At 46.3% G+C, this 23,037-nt stretch overlaps 1 protein-coding gene across 2 annotated transcripts in view; it reads right to left on the bottom strand.

The window, feature by feature from the left end:
- Positions 1 to 434: 434 nt before the first annotated feature.
- ACAN (aggrecan) overlaps positions 435 to 23,037 on the bottom strand; it is a 52,826-nt gene continuing 30,223 nt past the window's right edge. Inside the window, exons 10-18 of one of the 2 annotated variants that reach the window (XM_078380977.1) lie at positions 21,906 to 22,199; positions 20,414 to 20,593; positions 17,249 to 19,897; positions 12,381 to 12,494; positions 10,470 to 10,628; positions 9,939 to 10,021; positions 9,131 to 9,275; positions 6,247 to 6,429; positions 435 to 3,308 (exon numbers count right to left, since the gene is read on the bottom strand). In XM_078380977.1, coding sequence (XP_078237103.1) covers positions 3,220 to 3,308; positions 6,247 to 6,429; positions 9,131 to 9,275; positions 9,939 to 10,021; positions 10,470 to 10,628; positions 12,381 to 12,494; positions 17,249 to 19,897; positions 20,414 to 20,593; positions 21,906 to 22,199 — 3,896 coding nt within the window. In that variant the 3' untranslated portion in view covers positions 435 to 3,219. The remainder of the gene's footprint in view (positions 3,309 to 6,246; positions 6,430 to 9,130; positions 9,276 to 9,938; positions 10,022 to 10,469; positions 10,629 to 12,380; positions 12,495 to 17,248; positions 19,898 to 20,413; positions 20,594 to 21,905; positions 22,200 to 23,037) is intronic. The other variant, XM_020781677.3, reaches the window with a different exon arrangement.

The raw sequence follows: 23,037 nt of genomic DNA, 5'->3' as shown, positions 1-23,037 counted from the left end.
ACTGTCCATGAACATTATGTAGTCTTCTCCTTTCTTCCTAGGCTTTCAATGCCTTACTTACTTACTTACTTACTTACTTACTTACTTACTTGCTTACTTACTTACTTGCTTACTTACACCACCCATCTATCCAGAGATCACCTCTTCATCCGTGACACGGTTAAGCTTGATGTTCTGAGCATTTGCACAAATGTTGATGTTCACAGAGGAGGAACGGACAGACATGGGTGCACACACACAAAGGGATATACAAACACATTCCCAGACACCCCCACGCACACCCACCCAACAGACAGACAGACAGACAGACAGACAGACAGACAGACAGACAGACAGACAGACAGACACAGACCCACACCCTACACACAAACACACAAACACACAAACACACACACACAAACACACACAGTGCAATCGGAACCCCGGCCAGGAGAGAAAATACAACAAGCTTTTATTTTTACAGCCTTCACAACAGCACAACCACCCCAGGCGTAGCTGTTGATGGGGTTCGAGGCCTCGAGGTCCGAGCACACAAGGAGTACTGAAAGAAAGAGAGAAGGGAGGGGAAAAAAGGAGACAGACTTCCGGATTGGGGTTTTCTTTCTCTCTTTTCTGAGCTGTTCTTTTCTTTGAAACGGACAGGTGCTTCCTGGTCCCACTTGACCACCCCCACCCCCACCACGCCCCATCCTCTGAGCGCTTCCCCTCCCCATTTCATGCAAAGCACACGCCAAACCCTGGGCTTTTGCCAGCATCCCAACGACGTTGGTGAGTCGGTTTAAATTACTGTGAAAAGGATTAAGCTTTTCTTTCTGTCTTTCAATAATTATTATCCTTATATTTAATATATATATATATAAATAAGTGCAGGGAACCCAGGTGTCCTGCACGGTCCCTGTGGGGAGAGAGAGACTGAGAGAGAGAGAGAGAGAGAACGCTCTGAGGATGGGATCTGCTTCGTTGTGTGTCTGGGGAAATGGGAAGCAAAGTGTACAAGGTTGCATTACGTATAGCTCTGACTTGCCTCTCTCAGGAGCGGGGAGGGAAGCAGGGAGAAAATGGCGGAAGACACAAGCCTCTTGGGAGAGAAAAAGGTTGACGAGACAAGCCTCTCCCTGGGGTTTCGCTTCAAAGAAATTTGGACGCAGTGCTTGAGTCGCGTGGCAGTCAAGAAGGGGCACTGCCCCCTTACCATTTTACGCAAGATCTTATAGCCATGTCTGTGTAGAAGCAAGCCCCATTGAATTTGATGGGACTTAGCCCTAGGAAAATATCTATCGATTGGCAATGTGAGCTATTGTTTTAAAAGCTTATGGGAGAAAAGGGTATGATTACGCTAAAATTGTGGGTGGGGGAGTCAATTATGGAGTTCGTGGGCCCCATTGACATTTTTTTGGCACCAGGTTCGAAACAGCAAACAGCTTTGATCCTAGTCTACCTCACAGAGTTGTTGTGGAGCTTAGCCCTGGGGCCCCCTGGAGACAGGACCGGACACACGCTGGTCAGGCCTTGTGTGAAGAATACTTCTCATCTGTGGAACTGACCAGCAAACGTGGCCACAGACAGAAAGCAGAAAAACAGGCATTTACAGATATATGAGTATATCTGGAAGCATATTAGTGTTGGAGAGATGTGATTCAGGTCTGGAAGTCAGATTTCAAAGACCTCCGTTGCTTAAATCCTGAAGACCCATCACAGAACAAAGCAACCTAATCTGTCAATTGTGTAAGGTGGGAAAAGCCGCTGCTTTTCACTTGGCTACTTTCAGCAGCTAAGGAATTCCCTGGAATTCAGCAGTTAAGGATTCCCTGCCAGCCTCGTGGGGAGCTCGTATCTCACAATGCAAGCCGCTGTAACTAAAGAGGATTCTGGCCAGCCTTCAGTGGAAACCATGTTGGGTCCGCCCAAGAAGAAACCCTTATTGTAAAGGCCCAGCCGGAACAGGTTCACAGAATCAGTGAAAGTTTGGTAAATCGACACTGGGGAAAAATCCCCTTGATTCGATGGATCTACTCTCATGGGGCTCCTCTGCGTTGGGTTCAAAGACAAGGGGTGGGTCTGTTCCCCCATCAACGATGGTGAAGCTGCTCCACTGGTTGACCGACCGCCCACCCCCCCAGCCTCTTTCTCTCCCTTTTCTGCCCGCATCTGAAAAGACAGGAGGCAAGGGGTGGTGGAGGTAGCGGAGAGGGAAGCGATGTTGGGTCTGGCGGTGGATGGTTGGAAATTGAGGAGGAAAACGGCAGAGTGAAGGGAAACAGAGAACGTGGGTTGCCCTCCCTGCTTGCCCATCCTTCAACAGTCACCAGTTTGGCTTTGCGACATTTTCCACTCCAGCCTCCACATAGGATTGAACAAGGCACATTTATTTCAAGGAAGGCAGGCATTCGAATGAGCAAGGACCATTACCCCCCACATCTCCAGGAGAGAGGGAAACCATCTCATCCATTCCCCCTTCCCACTAAGAAGTCTTGGGTTCCTTCCTCCACCTTTGTTACACAGTTTTACCTAGCCCATAATGATTTTAGACCAGCAGAGCTGGAAGGGACCCCATGGGTCATCCAGTCCAGCCCCTGCCAAGGAGGCACCGTGGGGGAATCGAACTCCCAACCTCGGGCTCCACAGCTGGGGACCGAAGCCACCAAGCTATGTTCCAGTGTCCCCCAAATACCCCCCCAGACCCTACCATACAGGCTGTAACAATGGAAAGAAACATGTGGGAAAATAAAACACTTTAAAAAAAAGAGTTTTGGGCCAACCTGCAGATTAAATAATTATATTGCCTGTCTCATGCGCCTGCATGCACACACACACACTCTCTCTCACACACACATGCACACAATTAGCAACTTTATTATTTAAGTTAACCCTCACTTCACGGGGCCTCCCCCAGACTGAGCCCCTACCAAGACGCAGGGCTTCAAGCGGTTAGTAACAAATAAAATTAAAAGCTGAGATTGTATATTTCTTTCCTTTGCTCTCCGGCAAAGCTTCCTTTCCCTGTTTTTCCTTCGTTCTGCTTTGTTTACATATACACAAGGTGGGATTGTCTTTTATATATATATATATATTTTCCTTATACGACAACAAAAATCAACGGGGGGGTGGGATCGATTCTGTTAATAGAACTGTTCCATAAAATCTCTCTCTCTCTCTCTCTTTCTCTCTTTCATTCTCTCTCTCTCTCTCTCTTAACTCTTCTTGTTCTCTGTCCTCTCTTTAATGGGTGGTTTTCTGTGCCAGGCCTCCGTTGGTCCTCGATCGAGTACGTGGGCTCCTCTTGTGTAGCCTGTGTTTGTAGGTGGAGGCTGTGGGGGGGGGGAGAGAAGAAAAGACACCTTGTTATTACCCCGGGATGAAGGGCACAGAGGCGCTGCTTATACTGAGCTGGCGCTCTCACTTTCCTGCTCTCTGGAAAAACACTGCTGAAGCTGTAGCGTGTTGTTTCTCCGGCTGTCCACATTGAGTGTGCCACGGCGCCAGCCTGCTTGCCATGATGCAGTTGGGCTTCCACTCCCCTCTCATGCGCTGAAGCTGGCCATGCGCCTTGCTTTTTGGAAACGGCCTTGCTCTGTTCTCTCCACCTTGATCCACCCCACTGGCAAACACTGAGGGTGGTGAGGCAGAGGGTGCTCCCATTTGAAAGGCTGGTCGTATCCTGTGCCAGCGGACCAGCCAAGGTGTCACCCCAGATACAGCCTGGCAGCTGGGGGGGTCATTTCCTCTTCATCAGAGGAGATGAGAGCCCCTTTTCTGGGCACAATAAAAGTTCCTCCTTTTGGTGGGCAGGGACTACGGCTCCCAAAATCCCCGGCCAACATGGCCAGTGGTAGAAATGGCCGAATAAATGTTGGCATCTAGATGCATCTCCTCAAAAGAGGAAATGAATGGAAGGAAGGGAGGGAGGAAGGAAGGAAGAAATGGAGGAAGGACAGACAAGCTAGGATGTAGATTTGCAGAAAACACACTCATTTATGTGGATAAGACGCAAAAGATCACTTTAATTTAAATTAAAATGCAACCACTCCACTCCCTGAAACTAGATAGAAACAGAAAGAAAAGTCTAGTGGCAACCTTAAGGCTGGCCAGTCTATTCATTTCTGAAACAAACAAGGCTTCCTCTCTGAGAAATACAATAGTCTTTCCATGGTGGTGAAAACTAGGGGCAGGTGGGCAATGTGCCAGAATGGACCACCCTTGGCGGGCCCCACTCTCCATTCTTATGGTCCTTTCTCCTCTGCCCTTCAATCAGAATCAGACCAGACAGTCCTTCAAGAAGAGGACCCTTTCAATATGTGGATTCTCCTGTTTAAAGCTGCAGTGGTGCTTCGCAAGACGATGTTAATTCGTTCCGTGAAAAACGCTGTTTTGCGAAAACATTGTCTTGCGAAACGTGGTTCCCCACTGGAATGCATTGAAATGTATTTAATGTGTTCCAATGGAAAAATCACTGTCTTGCGAAAATCATCCATAGGAAACATTGTCTTGCGGAATGCGGTTCCCCATTGGAATGCATTGAAATCTATTTAATGCGTTCCGATGGGGAAAAATCGTTGTCTTGCGAAAATCGTCCATAGGAAACCATCGTCTTGCGAAGCGCAACAACGATTGCAAAAGCTAATCGTCTTGCGGATTAATTGTCCCGTGAGGCAATTGTCTTGTGAGGCACCACTGTACACCCTTTATACTTGTGAAGATGTAGGGACCTTCTTGTGCCTGCAGATGAAGCTCCAAGGGCTCCCCCCTCCCCCAAGGTAAAAATATAAAAGAGAAGTGGCTGTTGATGGTGGCTAATCCGCTGCCAGCATCTGTTGCCGAAAGCTGGTGGCTCTCATCCTTGCCTAGGAACCAAAGCATTTCTGACTCAGAACCGTGGAGAGGAAAGTGAGGGGACAGACCTCACGGGTACCTCCCCAACCTCTGGTCTCCAAAACCATCCAGAGGCACCAAAGATTTACAGAAGCTTGCAGAGGGCAGACTTTGTGGAGTGCGACCTGCCAGCCAAGAACTGAAAGTTGCCAACTCTTGGCGTCGGCACTGAAGAGAAGAAAAAAATAAATCCCCAAGCTGAATTCCCAGCCGGCCCTTGCAGTCCAGTCTGACCTGGGAGAGAGAGTGTGAGCGATTCAGACCAATCGTTCTTGCAGCCCTCAAACTTTAACAGTCTTTCCGCAACCTGAGCGGCTTAACCTGGCCTGCCGCCCCTCACCGCTGTCTGGTCGTTTTTAATGAAGGAAGAAAAAGCTCCAGACATCAAGAACTGTTATTACAGAAGGCGGATTAAGCCTAGCAGGAGAACGGCAGCCACCCCGGATGACAAAGGAAAATGCCATTTCTTTCGTTCAAGGTTAAGTCATGTCGCTCTCAGGAAGAACTTTGGCTTAAGATCAAATTGTGTCTCAAGAGATGGATTCCGATGTCTGGCAAATATGTTATTTTCCGGGTGGCCCCGTGAGAACAGAAGGAGGAAAGAGGCAGAGCAGGGCTTCGAAGGAACTCCCACAGCTTCTTTTGAGCCACGGTGCTCAACGAGGGCAACACAACATCATGAATTCATGGGTAAACGTGGACGTGGTGCACGAAAATTTGCGCCATGAAGGTCCTAAATGTTAGTGCTCACGAAAAAGCAACATCAAAGGTGTTGAATGCCATTCATTGCAGGGAAGTTGTGCTGATGGATTGTGGGATACGGTTGGCCAACACATTTTTTTAAAAAAAAGTTTTGTTCTTTTAAATTAAGAATTACAATAGGATGGTGGTATCTGTGGGTGATCAATTCGAAGCCCCTGCCCTCGGATGCTGAAAACCATGGATAACACCAAACTCTCTATATAATATGGTCTTTGGATCCCTCTAGTGGTCAGTTCCGGTAACTACATCATTGGAATATGAATTTCTGGTTTTTCCTCATTTAATATTTTTCATATTTTTCAGACCACGGATAAGTGAAAACGTGGATACTGATTTTTGTGGTTGTGGGGGTCCTACTGTACACATTATTGACAAAGTAACAGAACACATTGCTTGAAGACATTGCTCTCAGCCACGCATTGCTTCCAGCAACAGCTGGAAGATTACTTTTTTAAAAAAAGAGGAATCGATACAGGTTTTAAAATAATGATACTAATCTCTGGCTCCACCCATAAAATGATGTTTTGAAGCTTTGACTCCACCCGCCATTTCCCCTACCCACCCCTGGCCTGCAGCCCCCAGGCGGTGGGGATAACGATTATGTGCATTACGTACGATCTATGCAGGCTATCCGTGGCTCCTCCCAGTGCCCGTTGGGTTGACACCGAATGGTGGGCACGTGACGCTGTATGTAGCCCGGGTCACATTGGTACCGCACCATGGAGTTGATTTCGTAGCGGTCTTTCTTCTTACCAAAATGCCTGGCGTTTTCGACCGCCGGCGGGTCTTGGCAGGTCACTGCGGAGGATAAAAACAAAATGATCAACTTCCTTCCCACTCAGAGTGGCTCTAAGCGGCTGTAACCAGCCATTTTTCCACCCAGGCTTTCATTCCCCTGTGGGTTAAGCTTAAAGTCAGTGAGGTTGGTCTTTGGAAGGGGAAGATAGTTTAATGCGGTAGAATGCAAGAGGCCCAGCAAGATTACCATGTTGATTCTCCACTGATCTAGCCTCTTTTAATCACTGTCATCGTTATATTAGAACTACAAAGCCAGAAGGGACCCTATGGATCATCAAATCCTACCCCTGTCAAGGAGACACAGTGGGGAATCAAACTCTCAACTTTTGAATCTGGAGCCAAATGCTTAAGCCACTGACTTATCTATGTTTCCATCTGCCCAAAAGGAGTGGTTAGAGATAGTACCAACACTTGTGGCTGGCAGGTTCACACCCTTCAAACTATGGGAGGTAGGGAATGCCCCTGCTGTGACAGTCAGATCCTTTTTGCTGTAAAGGGATCACCTCTTTTAATGATGAGTTATTCGTAATGCGTATTTCAGCCACAGTACATCAGAGATGCTAGGGATACTAGATAAATCTATCTAGCTTTCCTAACTAGTAGCCAGTGTTGGCCTTAGCTTCCATGATTTTACAGAGACCCAACAGAAGTAAACACAAAGAGGGAAGCCCTGTTCTTATTTCCTTACAATTAAACATCACATCCAACATGTAGACTTCTGTGCATAGTTAAAAAAAAGAGTGGGATTTTGATCCCCGTTGTTTACTTATCTATTTATTTTATACCTCCACTTTGGTCTCAAGGTAAGACTAATTTTAAAAAAAAGATTCAGATAAAAACAAATGAGAGCTAAAATGTTACAACACAATTGAATGAAAAGCTCAACTTCTTTTCCATTTGGAATATGAAGAAACGAGAGCCAACCCCCGTTGAATCAAATCAGGAATAATTAAGGAAACCCTGTGGGTTCAATGGGAACTAGTGGTTACATCCAGGCCACTGTGTTTCATGGACCTCAAAGCCAACGCTCTGAGCTCAGGAAGAAAGACCGGAAAAACTGACTGACCCCTGTCTTCAAGAATCAGGAAGATTTTATTTCTGTTTTACCTTTTTTTCGCGTGTGTGTATGTGTGAAAGAGTAACGTTTTGGTAAACGGGGTTACACATCCTAAAGACTTCGGAAGATGAAGCTCTCACGCTGAAAATCTGCTGGCGATGTTCTACGTATGCACCAAGTGTGTGAGTATGTGCACGCACTCGGCAATATTATTCTTGCCCTGATTCTTGGATTGACACAGGAAGGGGGGAATTCCACCACGATGGCTTTTGTCTGTCCTTTCCTTCGGAAGAACCTTGACGCCAATGTTGCTAAGAGCCTTCTGCTGCCGGGCCCATCAGCCAAGCTCTGTGGCTGCAGAGGGCCATTTCCTTTGTTAACCATGGCAGCCAGGATGAGCGCAGTAAATAATCCTGATTTTGAGATGCGAAAATCTGTCACCCTGCTGTCTTTGAGATTAAGGCATGACGGTCCCGAGTTCTGGGCAAGGGAATATGTTTTTGGCACCACTAAAAAGTTACAGAGATGGGAATGTTTTGGGCAGCTGGAGAGTGGCGTCTGGATTTGCAAGTTAGAAGCCGGAAGGCTTTCTGAGTGATGACATCTTCTGATACCCTGGTTTCCTCCGAGCTTCTTTCTCCTCTCTTCTCTTAGCCACAGTCCACTTCAGTCCAGAGAGAAACTGACTTTCTCAACAACAGGCTACTTGGTAGAATGTATTTGAGGTTGGTTTGGTCTCAAAGGGGAATTGAGAGCCATTAAATTTGCAAAAGACCTGCTCCTCATTTGATGATATGGACAGTTATAGCCGCCTGTGTTTTTTCGATTCCCCTCATGAGTGTGTGTGTGGGGTTATAGGGACTGTAATGAGTTCTTGAACTTCCAAATTGACTGAGACACCACAACTTTTGAGTTGTTCAGACCTATTCCTCAGCTAAAGATGCTGTCAAATTTGATACCTTTGCTTCACGCAGGAAATATATATATATTTTAAAAAGGAGTCAGATATTATGCCCACCGATTTTGTAAGCAGACTGATAATAAGGTAGGCTTGTGTAAGCAGATCCTGCGTGAAGCAAAGGTATCAGAGTATTGGTTTAATGTCCCATCTCTCTCCCTGGGCAAAAAAACCCCAAAACAACAACAACAACAACAACAACAACAACAACAACAACAACAACAACAACAACAACAACAACAACAACAACAACAACAACAACAACAACAACAACAACAACAACAACAACAAAAAACGGCAGGCTGAAACCTGAATGGTGATTCTGGAGCTACAGGGCAGATTCGGACTGGGAAAAATCTACCAGTTTCCCTTTCTTCAGCATATAGACCTAACAACGACAACAGCTCTTGGATTCTTTTCATCCCCAACATGAAGAAAGACATGAATTCTGGGGGAAATTCTTTGGAAAAACCAACGGACAAGCTGGCATGAAAACTCTCCTCTGCGTGAGTCGAATTCAAGAGGCGATGCTATACCCCAGGAACGCTCTTGTGTGGCCTCTGCATACCCTGAGGTCTCTTTTCCTGTTAAGCACACCTGTGGCGGGCGCCGCTTGGGAAGGGTTGCTGTGTAAGCTCACCAGCCCCCCCCCACACCAACCCTTGGCACACAGAGGGAAGCCTCACCTGTTCCTTTTTTACAGGTGAACGGAAGGTGGTAGTTGCAGGGGACGTCATTCCACTCTCCCTTCTCATGCCAGATCATGACCACACAGTCCTCCCCTTTGGCAAAGAAGTTATCCGGCTGGTTGGGCCTCCAGTTCTCATATTGCTGTGGAAGGAGAGATGCACATTCCCAGGTTTAAGACTCGCGAATCCAGGAGAAGAGAGCCGGGTTCGGCCTCTTTTGGGACCCCATCACCCTTCCTGTCCCTCCTGCACGTTCTGCTGTTTCTCCTCGGCTCCCTTCTTGCACTTCCCAGACCCAAAACCACCTTTGAGGATCCAAAACTGAACTCAGGGAGCAGGTTTCTCGGAAGCCACTGGAGGAGATTGTCCACGGCCACCGGGATCACGCGGGCCAAGGCTGGGCCAGAGGATGGAATGGCTTTTGGGCCAGCCTCGTGCGGAAACTGGCCAAATATGTTCCACCCTCTGGCTTGAGCCGAAGTGCACAGTGCGTGGAAAGGCACATAACCACTATGTTAACTTAAGCTTCCTGCCACCATCTTGCTTGTGAATCCCTGACACTGCCGGTTGGCATCCAGGGTCCAGCCGCATCTGTTCATGACCCAGAACCAACCCATGTCATGGATCACACGGATCTCTCCTCCCTCCCACAGAGGTGGTTGGTCTTAGTTAGACAATCCCTCTTTGTACTGGGGGGGTGGGGGAGAGGAGAGATGGAAGGGGACTAGCCTCTTCCTTTCTCTGCGTGTCATTTCTCGCTGCCTTCTGAAGAAGAAGGATCATGTCCATCCGGAACTTTACTCACAAGAGAGTGTCCATCAGACCAACGGAAGTCGCCTTCAACGGCTCGGTCACTAAGGCCAATCCATTGATAATCCTGTGCGTTCTCTAGCAAAGACAGAGAAGGGTGAGGAGCGGGGGGGGGGGGGAGAGAAAAGAGAATAGAATTAAAAATGAAGCTTTGTGATTAGAAAAGGCTGGGAGAAAAGGCTTCAGTTCCCCCCCCCCCACTCCCCTGGAAGGAAGCAAACCAGTACATCAAGGTCACACAATCTGGAGGCTCCCAGATGGAAGTTGGACGACAAACCCCATCAGCCATTTCCATCCCATTGATCAACGTCGCTAAACTACGGTGAAGTTGAGCAGAATTCGCTTTGCATGTCATTATATTGAAAGCAAGAGAGGGCAGGGCCTGGTGGATGGGTTGAATGGGTAAAATCAAGTGGGTGGGGGGGCAGGCGGAAGGGGGCACTGAGCCCCATATCACAGGTGCTTAAGCAATGCTTTCTGGCAAAAAATATATAAATAAACAGGAGGTTGGAAGCATCCTACTCACTGTTAACAAACTCCTGCTCTTCGGGCGTGATGATGCTACTCAGGTGGGACTGGTGCTCTCGGCACAGATTCTCCGCATCCACCCATGTGTGTTTCTCCTCAAAATGCTTGTAACAGTTGCCTTGGAATTTGGTCCAGCCGACTTCACATTCCGCCAGATCTAGGAGAAAGAGGAGGAGAAGGAGGATATTTGGAGAAGAGGACCCCAGGGAAGACAGTGCCGAGAGGTTGGCTTTCCAAGTCTCCCTTTCCAGACGCCTAGGCGGCCCTTGACTCAAAAGAGGGACGCCAGGCGGGTTGTTTCCTCGGAGAGAAAGAGCCGTCGACCTCCCTCCTATGGCCGGATCCTCTGGTGCCCCATGAAATTTCTGAGCCCATTCTGTGATGTGCCAAAAGGTGAAGAAAAATGGTAGAACTTTTTAAAAGACTGCCAAAATGGAAGGGAGGGGGGAGAGAGAGAAAGACGTTGACGTGCTTTGTGTTTCAGAAGGTTCTGTTTGAGGAAACTTTAAGGATGCTTTTTAATGGCTGATTTTGGCCAGGAAGGGAAATCCCTGTGGGGGTCTCCCAGGCCTTCAACGGATTGGGCATGCGCCACTCAGGAGTTGCTCCATGCAAACGCAATTTCAAAAAGTGTTGTCAATGTTTTTATCGTGTTTACATGTGAAGTGGAGGCACCCGTGTCTTTGAGGCAGAGAATCCGTGTCACATTTTAGTCTGAATTTTAATGAAGCTATCCAGGGTCCAGAACTCTATTCTCAAAATAGGTTTAGTAACTTGAACCACCTCTTTTAACGTCTGGACTGAAACCCAGAATGAATTTGTGTAATTTTTTTCCCCTTCACTCACCTGCGGCATGGCAAGGAAATAAATAAATTTTCAGCACCCTCCTGGGGGATCCATCAGTTACTTGCATAGGATGAAGTACAACGTTGTGTGTATTTGCTTTTTTTGGGGTGGTGGGGGAGAAATTATCTATGTTGGCTGGGGATGATAGACATTATAGTCCAAACCCTTCAGAAAGTAGGGAAAAGCTAGCTTCTGTAATTAGGCATGGGGCTGAAGGAATTGCCCCATGTTGTCTGTCCTAAGGAAGAGGGGGAAAATATTCTGTTTCTAATAAAACTAGACCTGGGGGGTGGAATGAGGGCATCTGTATGAACCCGAATGTCTGTATGTTCAATACTGGCCAGTCTTCCCAGTTATTGCATAATGAACTTGAGGCATTGCTTATAACTAGAGAGAGAGAGAGAGAGAGACAGAGAGAGACAGAGAGAGAGATGCCTCCAACTTAGATGGCTTTTGAAAAGGACTGGAAGCATTTCATGGAAGATCAGTCTATTACTTTGATAGAACAGAAGAGGAATGCCTGGGAAACCCTCCCTTCTGGAGGGACCGACCCTGTGCTCTGTCGAAGTGATGCTCTGGTAGGATGAAATCTTGGATTTCATAAGGTAGGACTGAGCAAGTGAATGCTGGGGAATTCCATGCGCCTGCATAGGTATATGTACTTGTGTGCATGCATATTGTGACAATATAATGCTGACAGTGCAATATACTCAAATATGCTGTGCTCTACTGCATGCTTGAAAGGTTTCCTTCACTTCCCATGTATAATGATGAGGTCACTGAGAAATCCCAGCACTCCAGAAAATGTCTGGAAATATTGTGCAAAGGAAATATTAGAAGGAGAAAGCAGAAGAGTCGGCATGTTTCTTAGCAAAACACGTATTGTTGTTATTAAGAGTTAGCTTTGAAGGGATGCGGATGGGGTGGGATGGGTGGACAGACTGGGAGCACGGGGTGTGCATGGGTCAAGATCCTTCCCCACCCCACCCCAAGGTGAAAAGAAAGGGCATGCATCTGTTAGTACGATGAGCTGAAGCCAGGTAGGTAGGTAGGCGGACCATACCAACATCACAGCGATCCCCTCCGTAGCTGGGGAGGCATAAGCATGTGAAATTGTGGATGCCATCAACGCAGGTAGCTCCATTTAGACAAGGACTGGAGTGGCACTCGTCAAGGTCTGCAAGAAATCAAGGGCTACCATTAGGATCTGGGCTGGGCAGGGGGTCCATCAACAGGCCAACGGGTCGCTCGCCCAAGGGGCTTTCAATGGGTTGGGGGCAAAATGGAGTGGGGAGATAGCCAGAAGCAGGCAAGAGATGTCGTTCTGGAACTGATGGAAGTGAAGAAGCAGGAAAGGAATGGAAAGGGGACGAGAGCTTCCACCACCACCAACGGGGATGCTGGGATGATACCAGGGGTCCCTCCTGTAGCTTTCTCCGTGTCCTACTGAGAGAGAGAGCCGCCGCTTCTCTTTTTCTGAAAAGGTAGCAGAGACAGTGGAAGAGTTCCTCTGGGACACAACTGGGATCCGTAGAGAACCAGACAGACATATAAAAGCGGAGGAAAGAAATGGCCAGTCCTTCCCCAGAAAGGTTGTGCTGAAAGAAGGAGGTCTAAAGAAAGAGGGTCCTGATGGAGAACTTGGCCATGTTAGGTGGCCCGATATGTTCACAAAGCTATTGAATTGTTTTGTTGCAACATTATTCAGTTTTATGGAATGTCTTTGTGAACAACTGGGGGGGGGTAGTGGCAGTGTACTACTTCTTTCTTTCTTTCTTTCTTTCTTTCTTTCTTTCTTTCTTTCTTTCTTTCTTTCTTTACTTTCCTATGTTCCCAAGTAAAAGAACACTGATGCCACCCCAAGTAGATATCAGTTTTCCGTTTGCTGAATGCTCACCATTAGAAAAGTGCCTGGAATGTCATTTATGACTCCAGCTTTGAGGAGTGCCCAGTGTTTAAAAATGAAGATGAGAAAATTAGGATCCTAGTAAAGTATAGTTATAAAGGGGGGGAAACATCTGTAAACAAAAACCCATTGCAACAGCCTTTATAATACATAATCACTGATTTAAAAAAAAAAACAGATAACAACCAAGAACTCTTGCCTATCAACTAAGACAGTAGTTCCCAACCTGGGGTCCTCCAGGCCAGCACAGCCAGCAATGAAGGCTTCTGGGAGTTGTAGTCCAAGAACATCTGGGGGCCTGACTGGGCTAAAAAGTGGAACTGTGTGAGCCTTCATCCTCTCCTCCCTCAGGGGCATTTCCTCACTGGGAGAGACAAAACTGCCAGGAAAGATGGAAGGAGTAGGGGATGAAGAAACTAGACACGAGATGGGTCTAGTTAATAAAAGAAGCCACAGCCTTTCGCTTTGCAACATCTGAGCAGGGCGGGTAACAGTTAGACAGTTTAGAGTTTATTAATTCATAAGATCACAGTTGAGACTGGAGTGACTTGATCTCACATAGGAACAGCAATAAAGTTCGTCATTTCATACAGTGTTGCTTTAAATATCACTCAGCAGCTGACAGATCCCTTAAGAAAGAGACATCTTTATTATAACACAACCATATGTTATGGATTGTGCATCTCTAGAACTGAAGCTCCCATAAAAAAAGGGGGGGTCTGTTTATCCTAGCACTAGCTTGCCCCATTTCTCATGCTGCAGATCAGCTTCCTTTTTGTTCTGTGATTGGCTGCTGGGAGGCAAACACAGACCTCATTAGCAAATCCAGTTGCCCCAGCATGCAGCTTTGGAGGAAGCGCAAGGCTGCGAGGAAAATTTGGGAATGCCAGGGAATACTCTTTTTCTTTAACATGTGAATTTTAGTGTTACAGGGAGGTGGGGGGGGGTCGAGCAGAGTAGCTTGAAGAAAGAGGGAATAAAAGAAGCAAAGGCCTAAAAAGGAGAAGTTCTAGAGTGTGAGGAAAACGTGGGTTTAGGAGATGTGTAAAGTTTCAAAACCATGGCTGGATTTTTCTCAGTGGGCTTCCTTTGTGGACAAGATCCTCACCAGTGCTTTCCACTCACAGGGCTTCAAGGGTGTAAAAATACCCTTTTGTTAATATGGTGCCAGCAATGGGAACATTTTTAAAGAGTCTTATCAGTATTTGGTAGACGTTTTACCATAACCAGTCTTTCTCCTTCATTCATCTTACCGACATCCAAACTTCCATCCTTTCTACCCTACTCTCTCCGAATCCAAACCCACTACCCCTTAATCTTTGTATTTGATTTGTATATATGATAGCCTCAGACTCTCTCTCTCTCTCTCTCTCTCTCTCTCTCTCTCTCTCTCTCTCTCTCTCTATCTATCTATCTATCTATCTATCTATCTATCTATCTATCTATCTATCTATATTGGTCTCAGTGCTATTTTAGAAATAGTTTTATTAAGCAGTGGCATTTTAACACATCCCTTGAATCTCCATTTTGGCTGCTTTAAAGGTTAAGTTTTACTGTGATTTCAGTCTGCATTGTTTATTCAATGCCTCAAGTTTGTCTTTTCCTTTTCTTTCTGTCTTCACTGTGTGTATGTGAGTTGGTAACATGTTTATCCTAGCACACACACACACACCAACCAAGTCTTCATACGCAAGTGGCACATATTTACTACGGACACCTACTGTGGTGTAGAAAAGCAGCCCATCTTTCTGCAAATTTTAAACCCATTTTCAAAGTGGCTAGCACAAACACCTCCGGACCTATATTTATGAAATTTGACAAGTCCACAGTCCCCTCAAAGGGTTACCCGTACCTCCAAATTTCATAGATTGAAGAACAATTCAAAAGGTTATTCCTGAGATTGGGCTCAGATCGTGATTGCATTGGGCTGAATCCAATGCAGGCTGAACGCCAATCATGGAACTGGACCTCAGGCAGAAATGGAGGTGGGCTCTCACACTGCAAGCGACCAAATCCTGGGATCTGTCCAGGGTCCTGAAAATTCCAGCTTTGGTGGTTCTTCAGGAGATTTGCTGGGGTTTTTTTCCCCTTTCAAACTGATAAAACTGGATCTCAGCTTTGGAAGCACTTTTCTCCCTGACTCTTTAGTGGTCTTTCTCTGAAGGAGACCTCTGGCTTCCAGACAACTTCCATTGCATTTAGGCTGATGAAGTCTCTGTTTTGTGTCGTGTCGAAGGCGGTAAATCCATCCATGGTGTGCCATTTTAGATAACATGTTTCATGTGTGCATGTTAAAAAAAATTCAATCCCAGTGGGAATTGCAAAGTTTGAAGACTCTGGGAGTATGATGCTTCCTTTGGAGACAGGCTATTGATAATCACCATGTGTTTCGCAAGCTCAGCAACAAGAGAAGGTAACCTACTACATGGTCTGATCCAACTTTTACATAAAGGATGGCTAGCACGAAACAACCAGGCAATGGGAAGTCTTTCCCCTCCTCCTCAATTCTGTTTTTTTAAAAAAAAAAAAAAAACTCAAGGTAGGCACAAACAGAGGATGTGAGTTCAAATCCTCACTGTGCCTCCTTGACAGCAAAACTTGCCACAAGCAATTTAGTTCTGTTTATAAGGCCTTGCTAGCTTCAGGGCTGGAAAGGAACTTTGTTGGATTCTGCTAACTTGATTCGCCTGTGATGATGAAACTAGGGTTTACTGACCTCCCAGCACTTGTTGAGAGAACAGGATCATCTCCTCTTGAGAATTTGCACATTTGAACATTTATTTTGGAGAAATAAAGGGCACACCTAATTTTGGTAAAATAAATAAATAAGTGTACACATCAGGGAAAAGGCACATTCAACGGATTTCAATGTGGGTGAAAAACCAACGTAGTACAGGAGTACCCCTGTATCTCTAGGAGATTTATTCCAAGCCCCCTCCATAGATGCTGAAAACTGCAGATAACAGCAAATCCTATACATAGCATGGTCTCTGGCACCCCCTAGTGGCCAGTTCTGATAAATACATCACAGAAAAAAAGTATTTCTGGGTTTCTTCTTTTAATATTTTTAACATTTTTCGTCTATGGATAAGTGAAATTGTGGATAACAATACTGCAGATGGGGGGTTTCCTAGTGTACAAAACAAAGATAGAAGAAAAATGGAGATAGGATTGTGAGTAAGGAAAATGGTATATATAACCTTGGTAAAAGATGTGCAGGACCTCACAACGGTAAAGAGTTGTATCTCCTAACAGTTTCCTCTTTGCTTGCTTCCACAATCCCTAATTTACCTTCTCAGTTAGTCTCCAGAAGGAGGACTTTGGAAGAAGAGTAAAGATTATCCAATGTACAGTTTTCAGCATTTCAAAGCTTTAGAGGTCCCCAGATGTTCTTGGACTACAACTTCCAGAAATCCTGGCCAGCCCAGCTAGTGGTGAAGGCGTCTGGGTGTTTTAGTCCAAGAACATCTGGAGACCCAGGGTGGGGAAGCACTGGTTTAGGCGATCAGCTATTTAAGGAAAGAGGAAAGGGACCCATTTTGTGAATCTGTGGGCAAAGGGCAACATATTATAAGCAAGATAAAAGGAAGACCCAGCATGTATGAACTATTAGGACATTCAGATAATCAATTCTGACTACAGTGGACCCTCGACTTACAGATGGCTCAACTAACAAACTTTTCGAGTTACAGACTTCTCTGGCCGCAAAATTTAGATCCGACTTGCAGCCAGAGAATCGACCTACAGACCAGAAAAAAACTCCAAATGGAACAAAAATGGCCAGTTATGGATTAATCGGTTTTCAATGCATTGTAGGTCAATGGAGACTCAACCTACAGACTTTTCGACCTGCAGCCACCGTTCCAATACAGATTAATTCCATAAGTAGAGGGTCCACTGTATTAAAGATTCTGTTCAGTGACTGGATGACAATTTCAGAAAAGGAGGGACAGTGATATGTGCCATCTAAAAAGCAACTTTTTTTTAGGATTAGGTTCTACAAAAGATATATTTCATTACTGTACCTGTATTGATCTCCTTTGTCATCTCGGGTGAAACTTCAGGCAGGACATCCGTGGCAGCAGGTATAGGTGGAACATCAGGTATGGCTGCACCTCCCATTCCCAAATCTGATCTTGCAGGTGTGGAGGCCTCAGTTGTGGTCTTCTCCAGATGCTTGGAGTGTTCTGGATCACTGGTGCCAAGTAGGACATCAGGCATTCCTGGGACAGCGGAGGGGACGTCAGGTGGTGGTCCTGAGCTGTCCCCATGGATCTGGCTCCGCTCCTCAAATGCCTCCAGAGGTAAGCCACTAACAACAGGTACCCCAGATGTTTCTGGATAGCTTTCAGGCAATGCTGATGTTTCACCACCGGCTTCATATGTGGTGGATACTTCATAATGGCTTTCTGGTAAGGCTGATGTTTCTCCACTGATTTCATGAATGGTAGAGGTTTCTACAGCAGTTTCATGAAACGTGGATGTTTCTCCACTGATTTCATGAATGGTAGAGGTTTCTACAGCAGGTTCATGAAACGTGGATGTTTCTCCACTGATTTCATGAATGGTAGAGGTTTCTACAGCAGGTTCATGAAACGTGGATGTTTCTCCACTGATTTCATGAATGGTAGAGGCTTCTACAGCAGGTTCATGAAACGTGGATGTTTCTCCACTGATTTCATGAATGGTAGAGGTTTCTACAGCAGGTTCATGAAATGTGGATGTTTCTCCACTGATTTCATGAATGGTAGAGGTTTCTACAGCAGGTTCATGAAATGTGGATGTTTCTCCACTGATTTCATGAATGGTAGAGGTTTCTACAGCAGGTTCATGAAACGTGGATGTTTCTCCACTGATTTCATGAATGGCAGATGTTTCTACAGCAGTTTCATGAAACGTGGATGTTTCACCACTGATTTCATGAATGGTAGAGGTTTCTACAGCAGGTTCATGAAATGTGGATGTTTCACCACTAATATCATGATATTCAGGGGATTTTAAAGTACTTTCAGGATATGCAGACGTTTCTCCACTAGGAGCAGAAGCTTCCCCACTTGACTCATAAAAATGGGACTGTGTTGCCTCAGTCCCTCCAGCCAGCTCCTGCGAAACTGCTGGGCTTGTTACAACTTCTACTAAATCAGATGTTACTAAAGTGATCTCTGGGATGCCAGAAGCGTCACCGCTAGTGCCAGCTACAGTTGAGGATTCTCCACTTAGGTCAGTGACACCAGTAATTTCTCCACTGAAATAGGGAACCCCTGATGCCATTCCGCTGATGTCCAATGTCCCAGAGGGTAATCCATCAGCTGTTGTCACACCATATAGTTCTCCAGATGTTTCCCTCTCTCCTGAAGGAAAGCCACTGATTTCTAACACCCCAGATGTTCCTTCGCCCAGTTCCTGTGCAACAGTTGGCCGTGTCTCTACTTCCACCAAAGTAGCATCCACAAGAGAGATGGTCGGAAGCCCTGATGAGAGGCCACTGTAATCGTACATTCCAGATGGTAAGCCACTGGTAAGACCCAGACCAGAACCTTCACCGCTGACCTCTGGAAGTCCACTTGGAAATCCGCTGAGTTCATGAACTCCAGAAGTCCACCCACTAAAGTCAATTTGTCCTGAAGGTTGACCACTCACGTCTAAAACTCCAGACACTGCGCCTGAGAGATCTTCATCCCCTGAAGGCAATCCGCTCATTTCTACAGATCCCTTCCCTTCTTCTTCTTTAGCCGAAGGCGTTGCTGTCACTTCGAACAGATGGGAGTCAACAAAGGTGACCTCTGAAGGTTCGCCACTTGCATCCACAGCCGAGCCCCTGCCGCTTAAGTCCTCAAAGCCACTTATATCAGGTATCCCTAAATGTGTGCCGCTGAAGTCCGTTCCTGAGGGTAACCCACTGAAATCTGGTAGACCAGACGGCTGTCCACTGGTGTCCACCCCTGATGGTAGTCCAGAGATATCAGGTACCCCAGACAGCTCCCCACCAAGATCAAATCCTGAGGTAAGGCCACTGAGATCAGGTATTCCACTGAAGTCCACTCCTGAGGGCAACCCACTGGTTGTCCCACTGATGTCCCACTCAGCAGAGGGGAAACCTGATAGCTCGCCATCTCCACTGACTCCGATGGTTCCTTTCCCTTCCACTTCTCTGTCTGGTGCGGTGGTTACAATTTCCACCAAAGTGGCATTCACGAGGGACACCGTCGGGAATCCAGATGGGAGACCACTATAATCATACTCTCCGGAGGGCAAGCCACTGAGGTCGACGCTGGGGCCCTCTCCGCTAAATCCAGAAGGCAACCCACTGATTTCTGGAACCCCTTTGCCTTCCTGAAGTCCAGGCACGGTCTCTGGTTCAATTCCTGATAATTCATCATCTCCAGAAGGTAACATGCTGACTTCAATGACACCAGAAGGCATGCCACTGATGTCTCCTGATGGCAGCCCGCTCTCCCCAGAAGGGAGCCCACTAACATCTGGGACTCCAGAAGGAAACCCACTTTCTCCAACCCCAGAAGGTTCTCCACTTTCTCCATCTCCAGAAGGTTCAATGGTTCCACTGAAATCTGGAGCTCCAGACGCCCACCCAGAAACGATGATCTCTGTGATTGGAGCTTCTGTAGCCATCTCTTCCGGTGTTGCATAGACGGGAGGAACAACTGACGGACTCACTTTTTTAAAAAGAGGAGCGTGAAGAAGAGAAACAGAGAGAGCAGTTAGAAAACATTTCAAGACACCATGGCAGTTTCTCACACAATGTAAAAATAAACACCAACTTCCAGATTTCATTATGGTGGCTCTTGAGCTTTGCTGGACTGTGCATGATGGTCAAACTGGGGCAACCACTGTGCAGACTGGGTCAAGACGCATTGGTCTTATGCATGTAGGTTCCTACTGCAATGTGACACCACCACATGTATGGCGCAACCTGATAGAAGACATGTCTGAATAGAGTTACAAAATAGTGGAGACAGACGACTTCAGTTTAGGAAGGGAAAAGCTGGTCCAAAGTATAATTTAAAGTTCAAAGGAGCTCTCCAAAGTACTGAACCCATTCTGGTGAGATAACTTGGAGAACTCCTGTAAAGTTTGGACCAAAGTTCACAGTGGATCTAATCCTCCCATGAAAATAGAGTCATCCCCTCTCACCCACCTCTGTTGTATTGTTACCATGGGACCTGACTTACTGGATAACAATGATATGTTAGTTGGGAATACTTCTGCTCCCCACTCAGTCTGATTTTCTGAATCAGTGGCAAACTCCATTTCTACAGTTGTTTCTTCCCCAGAGGGGACTTCTTCAACGCCAGGGACCAGCTGGGCTATGATGAGATCTTCCTCCGTTTCTTCATAGAGAGAGGGTAGAGCTGAAAGACAAGGATCATGGTTGGCCAGGCCTCAGTTTCTTGAACATTTGACTTGATCAACAGCAATGGTTGCCAACTTTGGGTCCCTAGACATTCTTGGACTGCAGCTCCCAGAAGCCTTCACCACTGGAAGTGCTGGTAAGGGCTTCTGGTAGTTGAAGTCCAAGAACATCTGGGGACCCAAGGTTGGCAACCACTGACCTACAGAGTCCAAGCAAACCAACCTGATCTACATCCCCTTGAATAGCAATTCCCAAACTTGGGTTTTGAGCTCTCATTGTGTTCCCAGATGTTGGCATCCAAAAACACCAGATAAGGGTCAGAAGTTAAGGGAACTGGAGTCCAATGACAACCAAGAGCCCAAGTTTGGAAATAACTGCCCTAGACAGATCTGTGGGGCAGCATATGGTTGTGCCATGGTTTTCCTCTTTTCCAGATAATGTTATGAAGATCTCTTTGAGAAACAAAAGGAAACAGATGCAAAAATACAGAGGAGGGGGCAGGATCTGTTGTCGATCATCCCAGAGTGCAGGACACATAAAAATGGGCTCAAGCTACAGGAAGCCAGATTTAGGCTGAACACCAGGGAAAACTTATTTACTGTTCGAGCAGTATGATAATGGAACCCATGATCTCGGGGAGGTGGTGAGCACTCCAACACTGGAGGCATTCAAGAGAAAATTGGACAACCATCTGCTAGATCTGTTTTAATTGATTCTTGCCTTGAGCAGGGGGTTGGACTTGATGGCTTTATAGGCCTCCTTCCAACTCTGTTATTCTATGATTCTACTATATGATTTAAAACTCCAAAACGCAGAGTTGAGTTTAAATATCTAGATATATGTGACAAGGAGGGAAGGAAGGAAAGAAGGAAGGAAGTTGATTTACAGAATATTCTTCAAATATTCTCCACTGTTCCCTTGTGACAACAACCACCTCAACAGTATTTCTGAACAATAACATATTTTATATGTTCAGGAAAGGATTTTCCACACTGTTGATGCTTCCACATCAAGTGGAAGTGAAAGAAAAACAGTAGAGAGGGTAAGTGCAACAGATACTGGTGTTGCTAATGGAGACCCCTACTCTGGAGAAATTGTCAAAGAATTTATTCCCCTCATTTTCTCTGCCCCAAAACAGAAGAAGTAGCCTATTTAAAGGAGTTACAACCAATGAAAGTCCCATTGATTCAATGGGTCTACTCATGGTATGCCTCAGGCTGAGTCTCACTCCTCGTCTTGTCTCCTTATCATGCACAAGTCAGAAGAAACCCACCCTATATAAGAAGGAGGCGCTGGAACACGGATGGTACCTTTGAAGCAAAAGGCGTGGTGCTTTGATTGGGGGTCAGGGAATCCGGTCTGGTTGTGATGCAAGTAGATGGTCCTCACTCCTGGCTTGTCCCCCCCACACGAGGGGCGTGGGCGAGCAATGGGGTATCGGAGGCTGCCGTCAGCCAGCCAGCCGGCGCGGCAGTTGTCCATGCCCAGTCTCCAGGCAGCATAGAGCTGCCCCGTGGAGGCTAGAGTGGCATTTTGGCTCTCACAGTATTCTTGAGCTTCTCGTAACGTGAACAGCTCTGGTTGAGTTGCAAAGAAGACTTCACCTGTGGATTTTTTTAAAAAAGGAAGCGTGAGTTCTTGGCTCGCAGTCTCCCCATTACCCACCCCAGAGATGGAAGCTGTGACAGGCACCTTGGCAGAAAACACATTCCAAGATGGGGACTTGAGTTGCGGGATTTTCTGGACTTAAGTTGGACTTAAGTTGGACTTAAGTTGGACTTAAGTTGGACTTAAGTTGGACTTAAGTCACACTGGTGGTTGAAAATGGACTTGACTCAGTTCCCCTCCCCCAATGACTTGGACTCAACTGGTGACTCAGAACCTAAGAACCTACCACCCCTCCATTTTTTTTCTGGGGGTGAAAAAGCTTGGTTTTAATAGGAGCTCAGACTTAGTACTTGGTCATAAAGACTCAGACTTTGGACTCAGACATGGGACTTGAGACTTGGAGTGAAAGGCTTGGACTTGGGACTCAGGCCAACATCCCAGTCAAACTCCGTCTTCAGGTGATGCCTTTAAAAGTCAACCAAAAAGGTGTGCAGAGACATGCAAACACACGAGCTTTGAAGAATATTCTCTGCCCAAGTTAGTGGTTGAAAGAAGTATGCGGAAGGCAAATAAGAGGCAAGGTTGATTATAAGTCCTTGCTGGTTGCTTATACTGTAGTTCCAGGTTATAACCAGCAAGGAATACCATAGACAAAGAGGTGGGTCTCGTCAGATAATAGAGTGGTTTTCAGATTTCACCTGGAATCACCCACAGACTCCCTGAGAAGTCTTTTGGTCCTCCATCTTAGACAATGTAAGTCCCACCACCACCTCCAAACTCAACACTCTATCCATCCTGTCTGAGCACATGAATTCCTTGGATGGTACAAAACAT

Source organism: Pogona vitticeps, chromosome 12, assembly GCF_051106095.1.
Source record: "Pogona vitticeps strain Pit_001003342236 chromosome 12, PviZW2.1, whole genome shotgun sequence".
Lineage (NCBI taxonomy): Eukaryota > Metazoa > Chordata > Lepidosauria > Squamata > Agamidae > Pogona > Pogona vitticeps.
This window is presented reverse-complemented; position numbering and strand designations above follow the sequence as displayed.